The sequence below is a fragment of the Squalius cephalus genome (assembly GCF_949319135.1).
Source record: "Squalius cephalus genome assembly, chromosome: 12".
In the NCBI taxonomy this organism is placed as follows: domain Eukaryota; kingdom Metazoa; phylum Chordata; class Actinopteri; order Cypriniformes; family Leuciscidae; genus Squalius; species Squalius cephalus.
This window is the reverse complement of record NC_137133.1, coordinates 28,473,499-28,491,270: the sequence shown is the minus strand read 5'-3', so window position 1 is coordinate 28,491,270 and position 17,772 is coordinate 28,473,499. Positions and strand designations below refer to the sequence as shown.

The 17,772-nt window shown below is 37.2% G+C and overlaps 3 protein-coding genes across 7 annotated transcripts in view; 1 reads left to right on the top strand and 2 right to left on the bottom strand.

Annotated features, from left to right (window-relative positions):
* Window positions 1-166: 166 nt before the first annotated feature.
* Window positions 167-3,689, bottom strand: abracl (ABRA C-terminal like). The gene is made up of 3 exons (XM_079888215.1): window positions 3,591-3,689; window positions 2,757-2,825; window positions 167-1,202 (listed from the first exon to the last, which is right to left on the bottom strand). The coding sequence occupies exons 1-3, from the start codon at window positions 3,655-3,657 to the stop codon at window positions 1,018-1,020; spliced, it is 321 nt and encodes a 106-aa protein (XP_079744341.1). The 5' UTR covers window positions 3,658-3,689; the 3' UTR covers window positions 167-1,017.
* Window positions 3,690-4,664: 975 nt separating this feature from the next.
* Window positions 4,665-8,312, top strand: slc25a27 (solute carrier family 25 member 27). Of its 3 annotated transcripts, none has more exons than XM_079888205.1 (10): window positions 4,665-4,806; window positions 4,955-5,061; window positions 5,194-5,382; window positions 6,121-6,205; window positions 6,293-6,415; window positions 7,239-7,351; window positions 7,438-7,522; window positions 7,592-7,684; window positions 7,770-7,872; window positions 7,949-8,312. In XM_079888205.1, exons 2-10 carry the CDS (start codon window positions 4,977-4,979, stop codon window positions 8,018-8,020), a joined length of 948 nt encoding a protein of 315 aa, XP_079744331.1. In that variant the 5' UTR covers window positions 4,665-4,806; window positions 4,955-4,976; the 3' UTR covers window positions 8,021-8,312. The 3 variants fall into 3 exon arrangements, with proteins under 3 accessions (XP_079744331.1, XP_079744330.1, XP_079744332.1); XM_079888204.1 differs by having other exon boundaries at window positions 4,665-4,835; XM_079888206.1 differs by lacking the exon at window positions 4,665-4,806 and adding an exon at window positions 4,841-4,858.
* A 1,881-nt stretch (window positions 8,313-10,193) lies between these two features.
* Window positions 10,194-17,772, bottom strand: part of ncoa1 (nuclear receptor coactivator 1) — a 60,673-nt gene continuing 53,094 nt past the window's right edge. For all 3 annotated transcript variants that reach the window (XM_079888167.1, XM_079888169.1, XM_079888168.1), the window contains 3 exons: window positions 17,701-17,772; window positions 17,391-17,577; window positions 10,194-15,077 (listed from right to left, as the gene is read on the bottom strand). The exon at window positions 17,701-17,772 is cut by the window's right edge and continues 103 nt beyond it. In XM_079888167.1, the coding sequence (XP_079744293.1) occupies window positions 14,910-15,077; window positions 17,391-17,577; window positions 17,701-17,772 (427 nt within the window). In that variant the 3' untranslated portion in view covers window positions 10,194-14,909. The remainder of the gene's footprint in view (window positions 15,078-17,390; window positions 17,578-17,700) is intronic.

The following is a 17,772-nucleotide window of genomic DNA, read 5'->3' as shown; positions in this document are numbered from 1 at the left end:
TTAAAATGTTGAGGTATGGATGCAGTAGATTCATACATTTATCTATAAAAAAAAAAAAAGAATTTTCATGCTATATAGAACATACTTTTTTTAAAAGTTTTGCAAAGTAATTAATTGTTCAAAATGTGATTTCAGACACAGCCTCTAGTTTCTATTCCTGAGCATGAAATGGCACAAACTGCACCATTAGGAGTCCTATGTAACATGTGTACAGACATAGAACAAGAATAGCACAAGAACAATATGAGGATGTTTGTTTTCACAAGAGCTTTATAAAATATCACCCTGGAACAGTTCAGGTGATTCGTCAAATTTGGTTAATTTCATTCCAGAAAATCATAGCAGATAAATGTTACTTACTAATCATATGTATCAGGCTTTGACATGTTTTGGCACATATAACTTGAATGACTATGCATGAAATTAATAATTTCACAGTAATGGTACTGCAAATCAAACAATCTCATGATTACTGTTGAAAGAGCAATTATGCAGTTGTTATACACTCCTAAAAATAAAGGCCTTTTATTGGCATTGGTGGCTCCATGAAGAACCTTTAACATCCATGAAAACTTTGAAAATGTTTGTCACACTAAGAAAAGAAAATGGTTCTTTTTAAGTACTGTTTACTAAGGTTCTTTGGGGGATCAAAAATAGTTCTTCTATAGCATCGCTGCAAAAAAAAAAAAGAACTTTATTTGTAAGAGTGTAGGCAGAATTGAATGAAATGAATTCATTCAAAGTCCCAGAAACATAGTAACATGATCATGCACACTACTATAACTGTTCTGATATATTTTAATGATATGGCTGTTTGAACAGGGAAAATTGCTACTTTTCAAAACAAACGTGTGTGCAAATCACTCCCCTGAGAGAAAAAAAAAATTGCTGTATAAAAATATTCCAATGAAGTATACAAAAATGTTACATTCAAGTATATTTCCATATCAAAATGTAGCAATGACATGTCAAAAACATTTGTACTTTTTCACTCAGGTTTAGAAAAGACTGTCAAACTCAGTCCTGCAGTAATATGACATCAACGTTGTCGTGAACTCCTTGCAGTAGTAGCTCCCCTTCAAAAGTGATGATCTTCTTCCGCTTGGCCGCTTTCAGCGTTCCGACCAGAGCTTCAAAGAGGTTGGCGCACTGGTCATCATTAAACAAGACTCCAAATTTGACACTGATCTTTCCATCTGCGTCTGTGAGACAAGTAAGAGAGGTCAGGGTTCGCTCTAAATCATTCATTAAAGGAGAACTCCGGTCAATTTTAACATTGAGCTCATTTTTTTGTAAATTTGGAGTGCTGTCAGTACAGAGAACAACGACAAAAATCGGTGTTGCCTACACCGTGTTATCCTCTTTTTAAAATTTGCACCCTGTTGACTTCAAAGGGGCAAGTTTTAAACCTGCTTTTAGCCTCTTAACATCCTTGATGTGTCATTACAAGTGCACAGCCAATGTGAGTTATTCCTTCAGAGTGAACACGGGTGAATCTGACTGCAGTAGATGTGAAAGATATGAATAAAAGTGATGTTATTTCAGCCAGCGCACATACCTGTATTTACATCCTGTTTTCGGCTGAAGTCCACAGTAGTCGATTGTCGAGTTCACGCGCATAGGTTTAGTACGTACGATCATGCGCCCGAACTCGACAATCGACTACTGTGGACTTCAGCCGAAAACAGGATGTAAATACAGGTATGTGCGCTGGCTGAAATAACATCACTTTTATTCATATCTTTCACATCTACTGCAGTCAGATTCACTGCGTTCACTCTGAAGGAATCACTCACATGGCTGGTGCACTTGTAATGACACATCAAGGATGTTAAGAGGCTAAAAGCAGGTTTAAAACTTGCCCCATTGAAGTCAACAGGGTGCAAATTTTAAAAAGAGGATAACACGGTGTAGGCAACACCGATTTTTGTCGTTGTTCTCTGTACTGACAGCACTCCAAATTTACAAAAAAATGAGCTTAATGTTAAAATTGACCGGAGTTCTCCTTTAAAAACGCTGAAAGTCTCACACATGAACATTTATTACTTGTTAAAGCACTGAGACAACACAGAATCAGCGTTCGCAAATCTCAAGAAGAGCGAGCAGGATGAGGAATCATCAGCCTGGTTTGAGTGAATAGGAAACCCAAATACCACAAAGACACCTGACTAACAGAAACTAAACTCATCACAGAACTAAGAATTTCTGATCATACAAGGACTGGAGATTTCAGAATGAGCAGTACAGCTCCTATTTCAATGTTTTAGTTTAAGCATTATATTTAGGCCACCAAACCAATATGCAAATTTGTGACATTGATCACCTAAACACTTTTGTAGTCGGTCAGATGTTCTTCCATTAAAGCACAAGATGCACTTGGGATCATTTTCTAATCATGCTGCTGACATTAATGCAAAAAGGAGACACCAAATACTAAGACATTTTAAAATTAATGTCAATTTTCGATTCAACATTTTAAATTGTTAAAGGGATAGATCACCCAAAAATGAAAATAGTGTCATCATTTACTCACCCTCATGTTATTCCAAACCTGTATGAATTTCTTTCTTGTGTTCAATAGAAGAAAGAAACTATTACAGGTTTGGAACAACTTGAGAGTGAGTAAATGATGACAGAATTTCCTTTTTTGAGTGAACTATTTGTAATGGGAAAAAAGGCAAAAAGATGCATTTTCACTAACAATTTTAGACTTTATCCCAAACAATTGTGTTGCTCTAAAATAGTACAGGACTTACTTTTACTGCCCAGTCGACGAATCTCTTCAATGAGCAGCGTGACTTCATGTTCCACATTCATTTTTGACACTGAAATTATACATGCATGTTAATAGTGTAAAGGCTTTCCTTTTTTATTACTAAATCTATATATTATATTGTTAAGTCATTGAAAGTCTTTATTAAGATATAGGCATACTGATATTCCTGTTATCTATCGTAGAGTCTGGAATAATACATAATAGTTAATAATTGTCAGGACGCAATTAAATTAACAACAAACATGCTGAATAAATTGTTTAAAACTGATTTAGACATGCACGTTCTATTCACTATTTATTTAGCGCCCTCTCTGGACGAGATGAGAATTGCAACGCCGCACCCTACCGGCTTATTGCAGATGCTGAATAGAATTACTTATCTTAAATTTTGATTAAGGAAAGAATACGTGTGGCCTGTCTGCATGATTAATACCATAGCGTGGGTTAGACATAATGAAGCATAATTAATAAACGCCTGGACGGCTTTCACAGCTGAGCACGAGGATTCTCATTTGATCAAGCAATGCGGAAGTGCGAATCTTAACACGGAAAGTGAAAGAAATGTGTGAAAAATTGTATTGAAGCATTTTGTGAATCACACAGGATTTGAATCTAATCATCACGCAGATTTAATTTCCTGAAATACACATAAAAAAATAATAATAAACACTTTGTGTGCGTAAAAGGCACTCACACCGCATTAAAGAGGCTTGTAAATAGATTCCATAACCCCACTGGGAAAACGTGTATTCGTTTAAATAATTAATTTAAATCATAAAACATTTCAAAGTAGTTATATGTTCGACCTACTTACCTCTGTGGTGTTTTTGCTCCGCCGCTCTGCAGACTATAGGCTGATTGAAACGAGAAAGCGCAACCATAGATGGCTTTGTGTGTGACGTCACTTTAAACTGCCCCCCTTTAGATTAACCTAGTTAGTAAGTCATTTGTTAATCTACAATGAATTGTTTGATACATTTGGAATGGCAGTAACCATAATACTATGCCGCTTGGATGCCATACCTTTGGCTTTAACAAGCATTTAAGCAAACATTTTTAAGAGTTTCTGGACGCGTGTATATGATGCTTATGTAAAACATGTTGACATGTTGATTAAACTGCTGCTGTAATTGGCATCTGTCATTTTAATAATCTAAGTCTTTGTTCCATATCTTGTTTTGACAATTGATATGCAATACAAACAATTTGCAACTAAATATCAAGAAATATGTATTCTTATAGATATGTCAGAAGAATAAAAATACAAGAACTCGCTTATTTATTTTAATATAACTGGCATTTACAGCAACATAAAATGTGTCCATCCATAAATGTTTGAACTTCGTATGAAATTTAATTTACAAGACACCAGATGGCAGTAAAAAAACAATTTATTGTTGATAGTGCTGGTTTGTGGCTTTGTAGCCAGAGCTTAATAAATTATTTTTGTGTATTCGACAATTCGACTTTAATATAATATTAATATATATAAAAAGATCATTAGATAGATAGATAGATAGATAGATAGATAGATAGACAGACAGACAGATAGACAGATAGATAGATAGATAGATAGATAGATAGATAGATAGATAGATAGATAGATAGATAGATAGATAGATAGATAGATAGATAGATAGATAGATAGATAGATAGATAGATAGATAGATAGATAGATAGATAGATAGATAGATAGATAGATAGATAGATAGATAGACAGACAGACAGACAGACAGATAGATAGATAGATAGATAGATAGATAGATAGATAGATAGATAGATAGATAGATAGATAGATAGATAGATAGATAGATGTTTTCTTTAATAGTATTTAAATATTGATATTCATGCCTCAGAAAAGCGCATGCGTACGAAAATCACGGCCGGTCTTACGCAAGGAGCTTTTCTTACGTATGTTTATCGACGCCCCTTTGATTTGGGAAATGTGGTTTTAGGTGCATGACGCTTCTTTTGTAGTTTAGAACGTATTACGTAAGAGGGTCGTCAACTACACCGACCAACCGGCTTGGGTAAAAAACGCCTTCGCCTCTTATTAAAGGTCGTAGTCCTGTCTTTAACTATGTAAACATTTAAAGAGCATACACTCCAGGCTCGTGGTTCTTTTGGGAAAAATAATGTAGAATTACTTGTATAATTTATTCATTTCTTTTTATTTAGTGGGAAAAAGAGGACACCTGCAATGCACCCTGTACAAGAAAATTCGCGGTGGCCCCGAGTATCAAAGTTCACTCTGTCAGCATGTGCAGCAACTGTTGCAGAACTAGGTAGATACACATCCTTTCTAGATTTTGAAAATAATACTTGTATTTTAAAATATATATTTTTATATTTAATAATATCTAGGCTACCTAATGTGTTCACCTCTCTGAGTGATTTTTGTACAATTTTTATTTTAGTCACATTCCCTCTGGACCTTACTAAAACCAGACTTCAGATACAGGGTGAAGGTGGTTCCCGACAGCATGGTGGAAGTGCACAGCCTCCAAAATACAGGGGCATGCTGAGCACAGCTATGGGTATAGTGCGAGAAGAGGGGGCCTTGAAATTGTGGCGAGGGGTCACACCAGCTATCTACAGACATATAGGTAAAATTTTAAAGTCGGCATAAAACAGAAGTTGTGATAGTCTTCTCTTCTCTATTGTGACATATCTGAGTGAAACAACTTCTCGAATAAGAAAAATGTAGGACAGGATTTGATTTTGTCCATCGGGAATGGACTGGATCGTTGTGGTTTGCTATTGCTGTGATGTCATGTGAGTGACAGGTTGTCCCGCCAGTAAACACATCATCTGAGAAGAGATGAGATGTCACTGCAAGAGGGAGGGAAAGTTACAGTATTTTGATTAAACATTATGAGGGCACATGAATTAAAGGAATAGATCACTTCAAAATGAAAATTCTGTCATCAAGTTGTTTCAGAACTGTATGAATTTCCTTTCTTCTGCTGAACACAAAAGAAGATATTTGAAGAATGTTGGTTAATCAAACAGTTGATGAGCCCCTTTTTTTTCCTACTATGGAAGTCAATGGGGTTCATCAACTGTCTTGTTACTGACATTCTTCAAAATATTTTCTTTTGTGTTCAGCAGGAGACAGAAATTCATACAGGTTTTAAAAAACTTGGGGGTGGGAAGTGATCTATTGCTTTTTTATTGATGTACAAGGATAAATCATTTATAATAAATACTGCAATATTCCATAACAATAAGAATTGTCACAGCCTACTTTATAAATTTTATGCATGCACGGAATGAAATTCTAATGAACTTGATGTCCAACTGATTTGAATCAACTTCTGAACTTTGAAATTCTTCATCCTTAGTGTATTCAGGCGGCAGGATGCTGGCCTATGAACAGCTCCGGGAATCTGTCTTGGGAAGATCTGAAGATGGCATTTTTCCAGTTTGGTGAGGGAAACATCTGTGAAATTTGAAACAGGACAGTGATTAAAGTCTAAATAGACGGGATCAGCATGTGTCCTGTGATGTCTATAGGAAAGCAGTGATCGGCAGTATGATTTCAGGTGCTTTGGGCCAGTTCATCGCTAGTCCAACAGATCTAGTGAAAGTTCAAATGCAAATGGAGGGCAGGCGCCGACTTGAAGGGAAACCACCAAGGTGAGGCACAGTCATAATTCTTGTTAAAGGGATAGTTCACCCAAAAATGGAAATTCTGTCATTTACTCACCCTCAAGTTGTTCTAAACAATCATTTGACTTCCATAGTGTTTTTTGGAAGTTGGCCCATCAACTGTTTGGTTACCCATATTCTTCTTTTGTGTTCAGCACAAGACAGAAATTCATACAGGTTTGGAACAATTTAAGGGTGTGTAAATGATTAGTAAAGAATTTTCAATCTTTCAATAACCTTTAAAGGGATAGTTCACCCCAAAAATGAAAATTCTGTCATTAATTACCCACCCTCACGTCGTTCCAAACCCGTAAGACTTTCGTTCATCTTTAGAACACAAATGAAGATCTTTTTGATGAAATCTGAGAGCTTTCTGATCCCTTCGTTGCAAACGCTTCAAAAAGTTCATAAAGAGATCGTAAAACTAATCCATATGAATTAAGCGGATTAGTCCAAATTTTCTGAAGAGACTTGATCGCTTTATATGATGAATAAAGCTTCATTTGTGTTCCAAAGATGAACGAAAATTGTGCGGGTTCGGAACGACATGAGGGTGAGTAATCAATTACAGAATTTTCATTTTTAGGTGAAATATCCCTTACACAAAAGGTTCTTTACAGTGGAAAAAGGGTCTTCAGATTATTAAAATGTTCTTCTTCACACTAAAAAAAAAAAGATGATCATTGAAAGGTGAAAGGTTCTTAAGCCAAAATGGTTCTTCTATGGCAATGCTGTGAAAACATCCTTTTGGAACCTTTATTTTATGAGTGTACTCATTCTAAATGTATGTTGTTGTTTTTTAAACTGACAGAGTACATGGGGTTTACCATGCTTTTACAAAGATCATAGCAGAGGGAGGAATCAGAGGCCTTTGGGCAGGATGGGTTCCCAACGTTCAGAGAGCCGCCCTAGTCAATTTAGGAGGTACAGTAGTCAAAGACTTCTAGAAATCTGTTGACGGCTACATTTTTGTAATGCGTCATATATTTTTCATTTTGTTTCACGTTTAGATCTCATGACATATGATACAGTGAAGCATTTTCTACTGAGAAACACCTCCATGCCGGATAACAGCATTTGTCATGGATTGGCAAGGTGAAATTCTGTTATTCTACTAATGTTAACACATAATAACGTCATGACTCATGTTCAACATTTTTATAGCATATGCTCAGGATTGGTTGCAGCTATTATGGGAACACCAGCTGATGTTGTGAAAACTAGAGTAATGAACCAGCCACGGGATTCAAACGGAAGGTTAGTTTTGTATATTAATCAAAGCTGATTAGTAGTAGAACATTAGCTGTGTTATAACAACATATTTTTATCATTCTGTTTGCAGGGGTCTTCTCTACAAGTCTTCTACTGACTGTCTTGTTCAGTCGGTGAGAAGAGAAGGATTTTTTTCCCTCTATAAAGGATTTCTACCAACTTGGTTCAGAATGGTACTATGATTTCAAATATGTTCGTTTAAAGATTTATTCTTTTTTGTTGCTATTTTAACTCTGTTTTTGTTCCCAGGCTCCCTGGTCTTTGACTTTCTGGCTTACATTTGAGCAAATGAGACGAGCAATGGGCATCAGCTCGTTTTAAGGATTTTAAGAGGTGGACAGAGAGTATTTTACTTTGTCCCTTTAAAGTTTCTGAGCTGAAAGTTCCAGTATTGAGTTACACACTGCAGGACACACATATGAGGAAGACTCTGCAAAGTTGTTTTGATCACTGTATGTTTAGGAGAAAATGATATGGCATGGCAATCATTCAAGTCTGTTTATAAAAATGTGAAATTGGCACAGAAAGTTGTTAATTTTTTCTTCTAGAGTTGTTAGTTAATTGTTGTCAGTTTATTACCTCTCATAATCGTGCAGAATAGGGTCAATTTAAACCAGCCTAAATGGATTTGCTTGTTTAAACTAGTTTCCCAGTCTAGCCAGGTTGGTTATTTTAGGATCATTGAGATTATTATAGTTATATTATAATAACCCTCACCAAACTACTATTATAGTTTTTATTAAGTGCAATTAGGTGAAATACATTTTTTTTTTCAGTTAACATCTATTTAGGATTATTGTAGAGTATTATACCAACAAGAAATTCATTATCATATTTTATTACACGTACCACGCATATTTCAGAAAACCTAAAAAGTACCAACCTAAAAGTAAACACATCTTTATTATTAACTTAAGTGATCAAGAACATTCCAATGTACAAATGAGCTTTCATTTGATTCATTTTCTTTCCTTCCTTGTATCCTTCCCTTACATCCTAAGATGGTGGAGTTAGGAAGCGAGGAAAAGAAGCAAGGATGCACAAAAAAGAAAATGCATATTAAATGAATGCTCAGGGTTCTCAAACAACCAGTAGAGGGCATCCAGTCCATAACTTTACCGGTAAGGAAATAAACCCGGAACGTAAACAAGAACCCGCTAACTGTGTCATTTCCGGTCTGGCGATTTACACATTCAATAAAATGGCAACGCCGAGTGGTGGCACGTCCAAGCGTTTAGTCCAGTATGTCATCGTCCGATCAGACCTGATACACGCTTTATCATGGCCTTTAGGAGCGGTTATAACTCAAGCCTGTCACGCGGCCACTGCAGCCATTCATTTACACTACAGTGACCCTGATACACAGGAATATTTGGCAGAACTGGACAGCATGCACAAAGTGGTACTGCAGGTTAGTATTGCAATTAGCAGCTACATCACATGCACCATGTGTTTCTGACCCTTTAGAAGCAATATAGTAGTAGTGTTTCATTTCTAATTATTGTTAAGAAATGCATTTGAAGCCATTAACAGATTCACTAGTGACAATACTTGAGGTTATATATACATACATACAATAAGTACTTTTTTTGTTTTAAACCAAGACAATAGCCTATTCTTTTTTTCCCCACAGGCACCAGATGAGGCTTCTCTCTCCACTCTTTCCAGTACTCTACGTGAAAAGGACATAGCACATAAACTATGGATGGAGCAGCCAGAGAATATCCCCACATGCTTGGCTTTGAAGCCCTAGCCTAAGGAGACTGTGCAGCCCTTTCTAAAAAAGTTCAAGCTTTTCAAATGAATTCTGCATGTATTGGACAATATAAACACAGACATTGGTCAGAATGGCATGTGGCATTAACTCATTTGAACACAGTCTTACCATCACATTTTTGACTTTCATCCACATTTTGCCTCCTGTTATATCTGTGTAGCAAAATGCTACTTAGTTATGGAATTGTACCAGTATGGCGATTGAAATATATTGAAAAACATTTTTTATATTTGAAATGGAAACAATGTATTTATTCAACATATTGGGTAATAAATTGAATTTATTATGGAATCTGCAATGATCCTAAGGATTTTTACAGTAGCCCTACTGATGATTAACTGGAAGAGTTTTTGAATTTAACAAACGAATCATTAAAATTAAGACATAATTATGTATGTGCTCAGTAATTCTGGACTGGTTTGTTCAGGTCCATATTATGCAGACATCCCGCCTCTCCCGGAAGGTCCGGGAGTCTCTTGCTAATTGATAGCAGCTCCCTAGACGCCCGCAAATTATATATACACTCGGAAATCCAAGAGAGAAAGAAGGCCCATTTTATAGGGTATTAAAGTAATATCTATCTTGATGCTGCTTCCCTAAATCGAGTTTTTGCAGGATGGGATGGGATGTCTGCATATGTTCAGTGTGGGCGTATAGCATGATTCATTATGAGCAGGTGCTCTTTGTAGGGAATCAAAACTGACCTTGTTCACAAGACAATGCATTTCCAAATATTTCTCCCTCAAATGCAAAATAATCATTAATGGAACTGATTTTAAACACTTTCAATTTCTTACAACTCACATCCATAGATATAAAGATGGCACTGGCAGTCCTTTTTTTTTTTTTTTTACATGGTGCTTTATTGCAATGTGTTGCATTCTCACATTCATGGATGTTATAGAGATTTGTTAGTCAAAGCATAATTTCCTTCAAGGTATGTATCTTCACCTTGGAAAAGCAACAAAGGGGCCATATGCACGAGGTGTGAGTGAACGTTTCTTGTTTTGTTTGTCTGAGTGTATGCGTGTGTGTGTATGTATGTGTGTAAACTTCAAATCTCAGTTTGAGCAGCCACATAATTCCATGAAATGGACAAGAAAAATAAGACTGATTCAGTAGATGCGAAACACAGTTTTGCAGCCTGCAGGATTGACCCAGCATGTGACTGATTGTCTACAACGTCCTAAGAAAGGTAGGATTCTCCAGATAAACCTGGATATAGAGAATAAAACAACAAAAAAAACATGACAAAACATGCAGAAGTCTCCCAGATACATCTTCATTCATAATGTCCCACACACAGCTGCAATGATACCTCTTAAGAAAAAAAAGAAAAAAAAGTTCACAAGTATTATACAAAACTGGACAAAATGAGTAAAATGTATATATCTATATATATTTGTTTATTTATATTAATTTTACAGGTGAAAAGTGGAACCTTGCCTTGAAAGAACAAGCGCCGTTTCAGTGGAGCTACAAGCACGACTTCCCTTCACCAATACAACTAATGTCTGTATATTAATAAGGCAGCACTTACAATGTGAAAAATCTCAGGTAAACAGTAGCTACTGTAGATGATACCATGTAGAGATGACATCTGAATGACGAGGAGAGTGTGTGGTGGTCGATACGTAGGATTCGCAACTATGATATGAGGAAATGCAGATTGTACGAGTTTGCATAAATGGTTCTTAGCACTTGGCACTGAGCGTGCGGGGCCTGAAACGACACTACGACACAGACCGCGATGAACAGAAAGCAGAGTAAGATGAGGAATGTCTTCAAAAGATAAAGCCAGGAGGTCTAAAAGGACGGGGCAAAGGGGAGGTGGTGCACCTGAAGAAGATAGGCATAGTTAGATCTATGGTTCTGCAGCAGAAAAAACACCCATGTAGCAACCCTGCTCTTTTAACAGATCCAATGATGAGGGCCTGACAAGCCAAGTTCTTCCTGAAGAACCTGAGATGCGCTTTGATTTTCCGTGGAAAGCGAAATGGCGTTTCACTTTGCGAAAATACATTCAGGGGATATTCGTTCTTTTTCCGCCAACATGTATTCGGATTTTGACATGGCCTCTTTCCTTGTAGTTCATGTAAAGTGCAAAACTAGATTGTATTCCTTGCAAGTTCCTGGTACATTTAGGTTTTTAGTAAAAAATTCATGTAAAATACAGCAAAAGTCTTACAAAGGTCAGTATAAGAAAATCCTCATAAACAAGAAACGTCCATCAAACGGTGAGGAGCAGTCCTCTATGCTGAAAATATGTACAAGAGGCACCTCAAATTTGGTATAAAGAATCCAGCTAAATAAAGTCAAATATCTAAGTAGAGTTGCATCAGTATGGTTTTATCTCGTTTTTAGCCCGAGTAGCTCGAAACCACTTGTTTCGAACTACAAATGATGTATATCCTTGAGTTAAAAAAAACAGGAGATAATTGTTAGCATGCATCGCTAGAATACTGCAGTCGAAGCAATGATCCATTCTGAGTAGTGTCAGTTTTAAAACAAAAGCCAAATGCTTCTCATTTAACCTCTAAACGTGCATAGCTAGCGGTTAGAAATCTGTCTTCCTGAAAACGGTGACTAAAGTTCCTCCCGAAGAGGCATTTGCATGTTTGGTAGATCTGTAGCAACGGGGGAATGTCTGAAGATAATTCACTACTGAACATCTTCGAAAATAATCAAACCAGCTAGTGGGAAAAAAAAAAAAAAGTGTCTAAACAACAAAAGTGTGGTAGTGTTATAAACATGACAGGATACGGGACACCTATTCAGGAAAAACTCAGTGCTACATTTGTCCAATTGCATGAACCTTGCATATGATATGAATCTTTTAGTATCTTGAAGCTTTGGTCATTATTCCGTTCTTGTCTTAAGAGCATTTACACATGGCAAAACTACATCAGGCAGTTAACGAAACCCCACTACAATAACCCGGCGCTGTTCTCAAACCAAGGTTCCACTTTTTCAGAGCTGTTTAAACTTTGACAACAGAGAAATTAAATAATATGGCCTTTTTTTTTTTTTTTTAAATTAACCCGTACAAAAGCCAGTCCATGCTGCTTCTCCCTCAGCAAAGTCACATTCAGCAGTCGCTAAACCATTCTCACATATAGAGCAATCTCAACACCCACAGGAAAAGTTGCAGGTATTAAAAAAAAAAAAGAAAGAAAGAAAGAAAATAAAAAAAATCAGGACATTTGTCTGTTTTTCCATATTAAACACCAGATATACAGTATTAATCACACATACACGCTTTCAGACAGCCATACACATCTAAAAAAAACAAAACAAAAATAAACAAAAAAACAAAATGGAAGCAAGTAGTTATTACCACAAACTCGGAGCATTACATTTTGTTGATTCTGAACAGATACATATTCACATTTATCTGTTATATACACAATACTTTGATAATCCAGGTTCTGAATAGTTCTATTGTACCTTGGTGTTGTGTACTGACTGTGAGAGCCGTTATAAACGAGAAAACGAAACAATAAAAACATTATTAATAGGCGCTGTTTGCTAGTTTGGTATATTTGGCATAAACACAGTAATGATGACAGGTAGGGTTCATTAAATGAATCTTATCCACTGCATAAAAACCATTTTCTCTATACAGGAATGCCTGTTCCCCAAAGAGGAGGGCAGCAATGAATCATTACGAAGTTTGTGTTTTTTCGGCGAGCCAAAAACGGGAAAAAACACAGACTGACTTTTGTGTTATGTATTTGTCAATTCATCTTGCTTTTTGTAATGTCTATGTACATTTATATATAGCAAAAAGTGGCTCGATCTCAACAGCACATACTGCCGTCTGAATTTCGTAGACGAATGAGGATCAATTTTACGAAATTGTACATTTTTTTTCCCTCTAAGGACAATCTAAGCTGGTGTAGCATTGGAGCCATTCTTTGTATACAGAGCACACGCACAAAGACACGGCACTTAAACTCCACGGAGTGAGTCACGAACAAAAGAACACTGTTAAAAGGAGAACGAAATTATGTGAGGAGGGGAGAAGGTTGCGCATGCAACACGATTTCGAGTTGTGCTCCGATTGTGTTGCACGATTTTGTGAAATACTTCGTGCTCACACAGAGACATCAATTTCGACCACAGCAAGTCTTTACGTGGGCATGACAATTTGATACCTTCGAAGAATTACGTTTTCGACTTTTCACGTAACTAGCTTCATTTCGAATGTTTAGGTTGGAATCATATTTAAATGATTCTTAGTAGGTAAATGAATAAAGGATAATGCTGATGAACAGTGTCTGACTGGGCAACAGTAGTCTCATGAGCAGTCAAAGAGCTGGAGAACGCAGCTGACGGTGCGAACGTTGCGCGAGACAACACCTCGCTCCTCCCGTGGTTTTCAAGAGCATCTTTGAAACACTCAACTGTATAATGAAAATCAATGTACAATCTACATTTTCGCACCTGTGTGCAATGCAGCAGAGGGTTTGTAACATTTACCGGGGCGTTCGATAACCAATATCAATCGTAAAAATCGGGTCTGTGAGAGCCACGAGACCCTACTGGATGATTACTTGTTAAAATAACAAAAAGTGACAATACAGATTTAATCATTAAAAAAATAACTGGTGTTATGTTGATGCGTTCTAAACAAGAGTTGCCTGAAATTTGATGATGTTTCTTTTTATAGGAAATTACAAAGTGTGAGCTTGTCCCAACTTTGACCATCTGTGCCAGCACAACACATCGCTGCAAACAACACTGATAGGCTGAGTTGACCCTATGTGGGTCGTATTCACAGCTGCTGGGGGGGGAAATGTGTAGGACGTTGTTAAAAAAAAAAAAGTGTCTGTTGTTTCAGAACAGTGTTGCCAGGAAAGCCTGCGGCAGACGCATACGCGCTACACAGCAGTCTCCCATCCTGGCGATGCTTGTTCTGAAAACGACAACAGACAAAAACAAACGAAACAACAGAAAAAACAACAACAAACAGAACAGACTAACAAATAAAAAGAGGCGGGAAGTTCCTCCCATCATCAGGCACTGCTGAGGAGAGCCTATCAGTCACAGATCCAGCTGAAACTGAGCAATATACCATGAACATAGCAACACCATGGCAAAAGCCTGCCCCAGTTTCCAATCCGAGCTCGGCTGCTGCGCCGCTCTCCAAGAAGCACTGCAACGTTGGCCTGACTGACAGGACGTGTAGCCGGCAGAAGCAGCAGGTCCTTTTTACAGACTTGGCAAATTCTGGAACGTGATCTTTTCTCCTTTTCGGAAACAGGCGTTTAAAAAGGTGACCAGGAATGAGCACTTTGTCGAACGGCTATGAAACCTCACAAGCCTGGGCCCAGACACCGACCCTGCAGATATACTGTATCGAAACCAAAGGTGAAGAATAAAAATCTCTACATGTGGAGACAGTCCTCTGGCAGATGGTAAATGGGCGGCTCACTCGGTCAGGAGCTGCTGGAGGAGACTCTTCTGCTGAGACTGGACTGTGGGGGTCCCGCTCGGGCCCTTCTGGGTCCCGATGGGCCCCGACTGGTTAAGGTAGGAGTCACTGCCCACCAGGTTTACCGTGCACTGGACATCAGCGAACACCTGAACCTGCTGTACCTGAGAAATAGGAAAGAGAAGATTTTTTTTTAAAGAAAGAAAGGTAACACTTTATTTTACAGTGTCCTTGTTACACGTTACATGTAGTTCTGTCATGACAACTCTCAGATAGATTGGCATGGTAATGGATATGGAAATGTTAATGTATGTGGTCTTGGCGGAATAGATCTGCTACGCTGCTGCAGAGCAAGAACCGAGACTTGCTACTGCCAATAAATTCACAGACATTGCAGTGAGCATGTAAGACATGCTGCTGCATATGTAACATACATGAAATAACCCCCGTAGCAGATCTATACAGGTGGAGCTGGGGAAGGTGGAGGGTTTTTGAAGGGCGCTGCACTGCTAACAGCAGAACTACCGGTATTTGTTTGAATGTTGAGCTGCAGCTCACTGGCCACTGATGCAACACCAAACAATCAGCTGCGCTATGTAGATGACAACGCGATCGCCGCCAAATGAGTTAAGGACCTTCCAGCCAACATCTAGCGTTTCATGCCAGAACCTGGTAATAACAACAACTATAAATTATGCATCATTTCATGCAACTAACCCTAAACTCCTATTCGTAACCCTAACCCTATAGTAAGTACATGTAGTTAATTATTATTACTAGGGGTGTGCCGGTTTCAGAATTGGCGATGACGGTTATGACGTGAGTCAAATGTGACGGTTCGTCTGTTATAGGACAACTTAGTTTGAATAAAATTAATATTTGTGTAGTGTTCAATGTTGTTATCGATAGAGATACGCGGATGGGGTAATTATTTCATCCGCAACCGCATCACAAAACTCATCATCCACACCAACGTTTTTTGACCAGATTTCAAAGCCGCACCCGCCCACCATCCGCTGATTGTTTTGTCTATGGACGATGCAATGCTCTGCTGATGCGAGCCGCAAGAAAGCCCTTGTCTGTTCTAGAAAGGATGCAGCAAAGATATTTAATGCTAATGTATGAGGCATAGGCCTACGCTGAGTTTCATTCATTTACGAAGAGGTGCGCTCTAGTTCAATGCAAGTGAACGCGGCGCATCGGAGCCTCCATGTCACGGTTATTATATTGTCTCCTATATTTGCTTTTTATTTATTAAATTGGTTTAATTGGCAATTGGTTGATGAAACATTTATTAAAATTAAGATACAATTTGTACAAAACGAAATTCGCTTTAAAGAAAGGCTATCTACAAAGCAAAACGCAAAGAAGTGGTAAAAATCATGTCTGACGATTTACAAAACAAAACTTCATTAAGTGGTAAAAACCATGTCTCCTGATTGCAAATGTTCATTGCTAATGTTTATTATTGCAAATGTTTTTCATTTGTTTAATAAATCTCATAATGATGTCACATCACTATATCATAGCTTTTATATCTCAAATGATTGGCGGTCGGTCAGGGGGTACTTGGCAAAGAATCAAATACAGTTGGAAACGACGTAGACCATTAAGAACACAGACTGTTAACAATTGTTTTTAATTAGTAATCTCTATGATAAAAAATGTTTGTAAAGAATATTTTAATAACACGGTTTTGGCAGTTATAGAGTTGTAATGACGGTGTTCAACTATAACCGTCAGTCTCACGGTTATATACTAACCGTCACACCCCTAATTATTACTCAGTACTTAAATGTATAATTACACTGTAACACGGACACCTTAAAATAAAGTGTAACCGGAAGAAAATATTACTTTTACTCAACAAGGATGCAGTAAATTGGTTAAAAGTGGCAGTAAAACCATTTATAATATTACCAAAGATTTCTATTTCATATTAATGCGTTTTTGTTTTACTTTCTATTCATCAAAGAATCTACACAAAAATGAAGCATAACAGCAGTTTCCAACATCTTTTAGTTTAAACTGAAACACTAAAATAACTAAAACTAAATAAACTAAAATTATAAAGACATAAAAAAACAAATAAAACTGACAGAAAAACACAACAAAGTTACTAAAACTTAAAAATGTAAAATGAAAACAGAAAATATACAAATAAAGTATAATTCAAAATATTAACAAAAACTATAACAGTTTATCAATGATACTAAAATAACACTTGTAGGGTAGTTAACCCCAAAATGGTGCTCTGTTTCTGTGCAATTACAATGAATGGGGACTAAAGCTTACAAGCTTCAAGAAGAACAAAATGTCATGTTTCTTAACAAATTCTTTGTAAATTTTGTAAAAAAGAAAATTGCTCCACAGAAGAAAAAAGGTTATGCAGGGTGAGTAAATGAAGACTGGTTTTTCATTTTTTTTTTAACTATCCCTTTAAGTCATCTCAATAAATTATATAGAGACCATCTTACCTGATCGTTACACATTGCAGTAACGTTGCCACGGTTATTGTTGCCCATGCCGACAGATGGTCCAATAGGAGGTAGAGTGCTCACCGCTCCTGACCCTCCAGCCATTGACACGGTGATGCTCATGTTGTTATAAACGCCTTGCTGCCCAAAGTTCTGAGAGACAGGCTGACCTGCCTGGTTATACATACTGACACATAACAAAATGAAATGGTTTAAAATTAATATGAAGACACGTAAACACAATGAAAGAAAAACTAAAATCGCATATCATTTTTGTGACCTTTTTGGTGATCAATATCAAACAGCATACCTGTTGTTTCCCATGGCCCCTTGCTGCCAGTTCTTTATGTCAGGTGACTGATAACCAGGTGGAGGCTGCGCT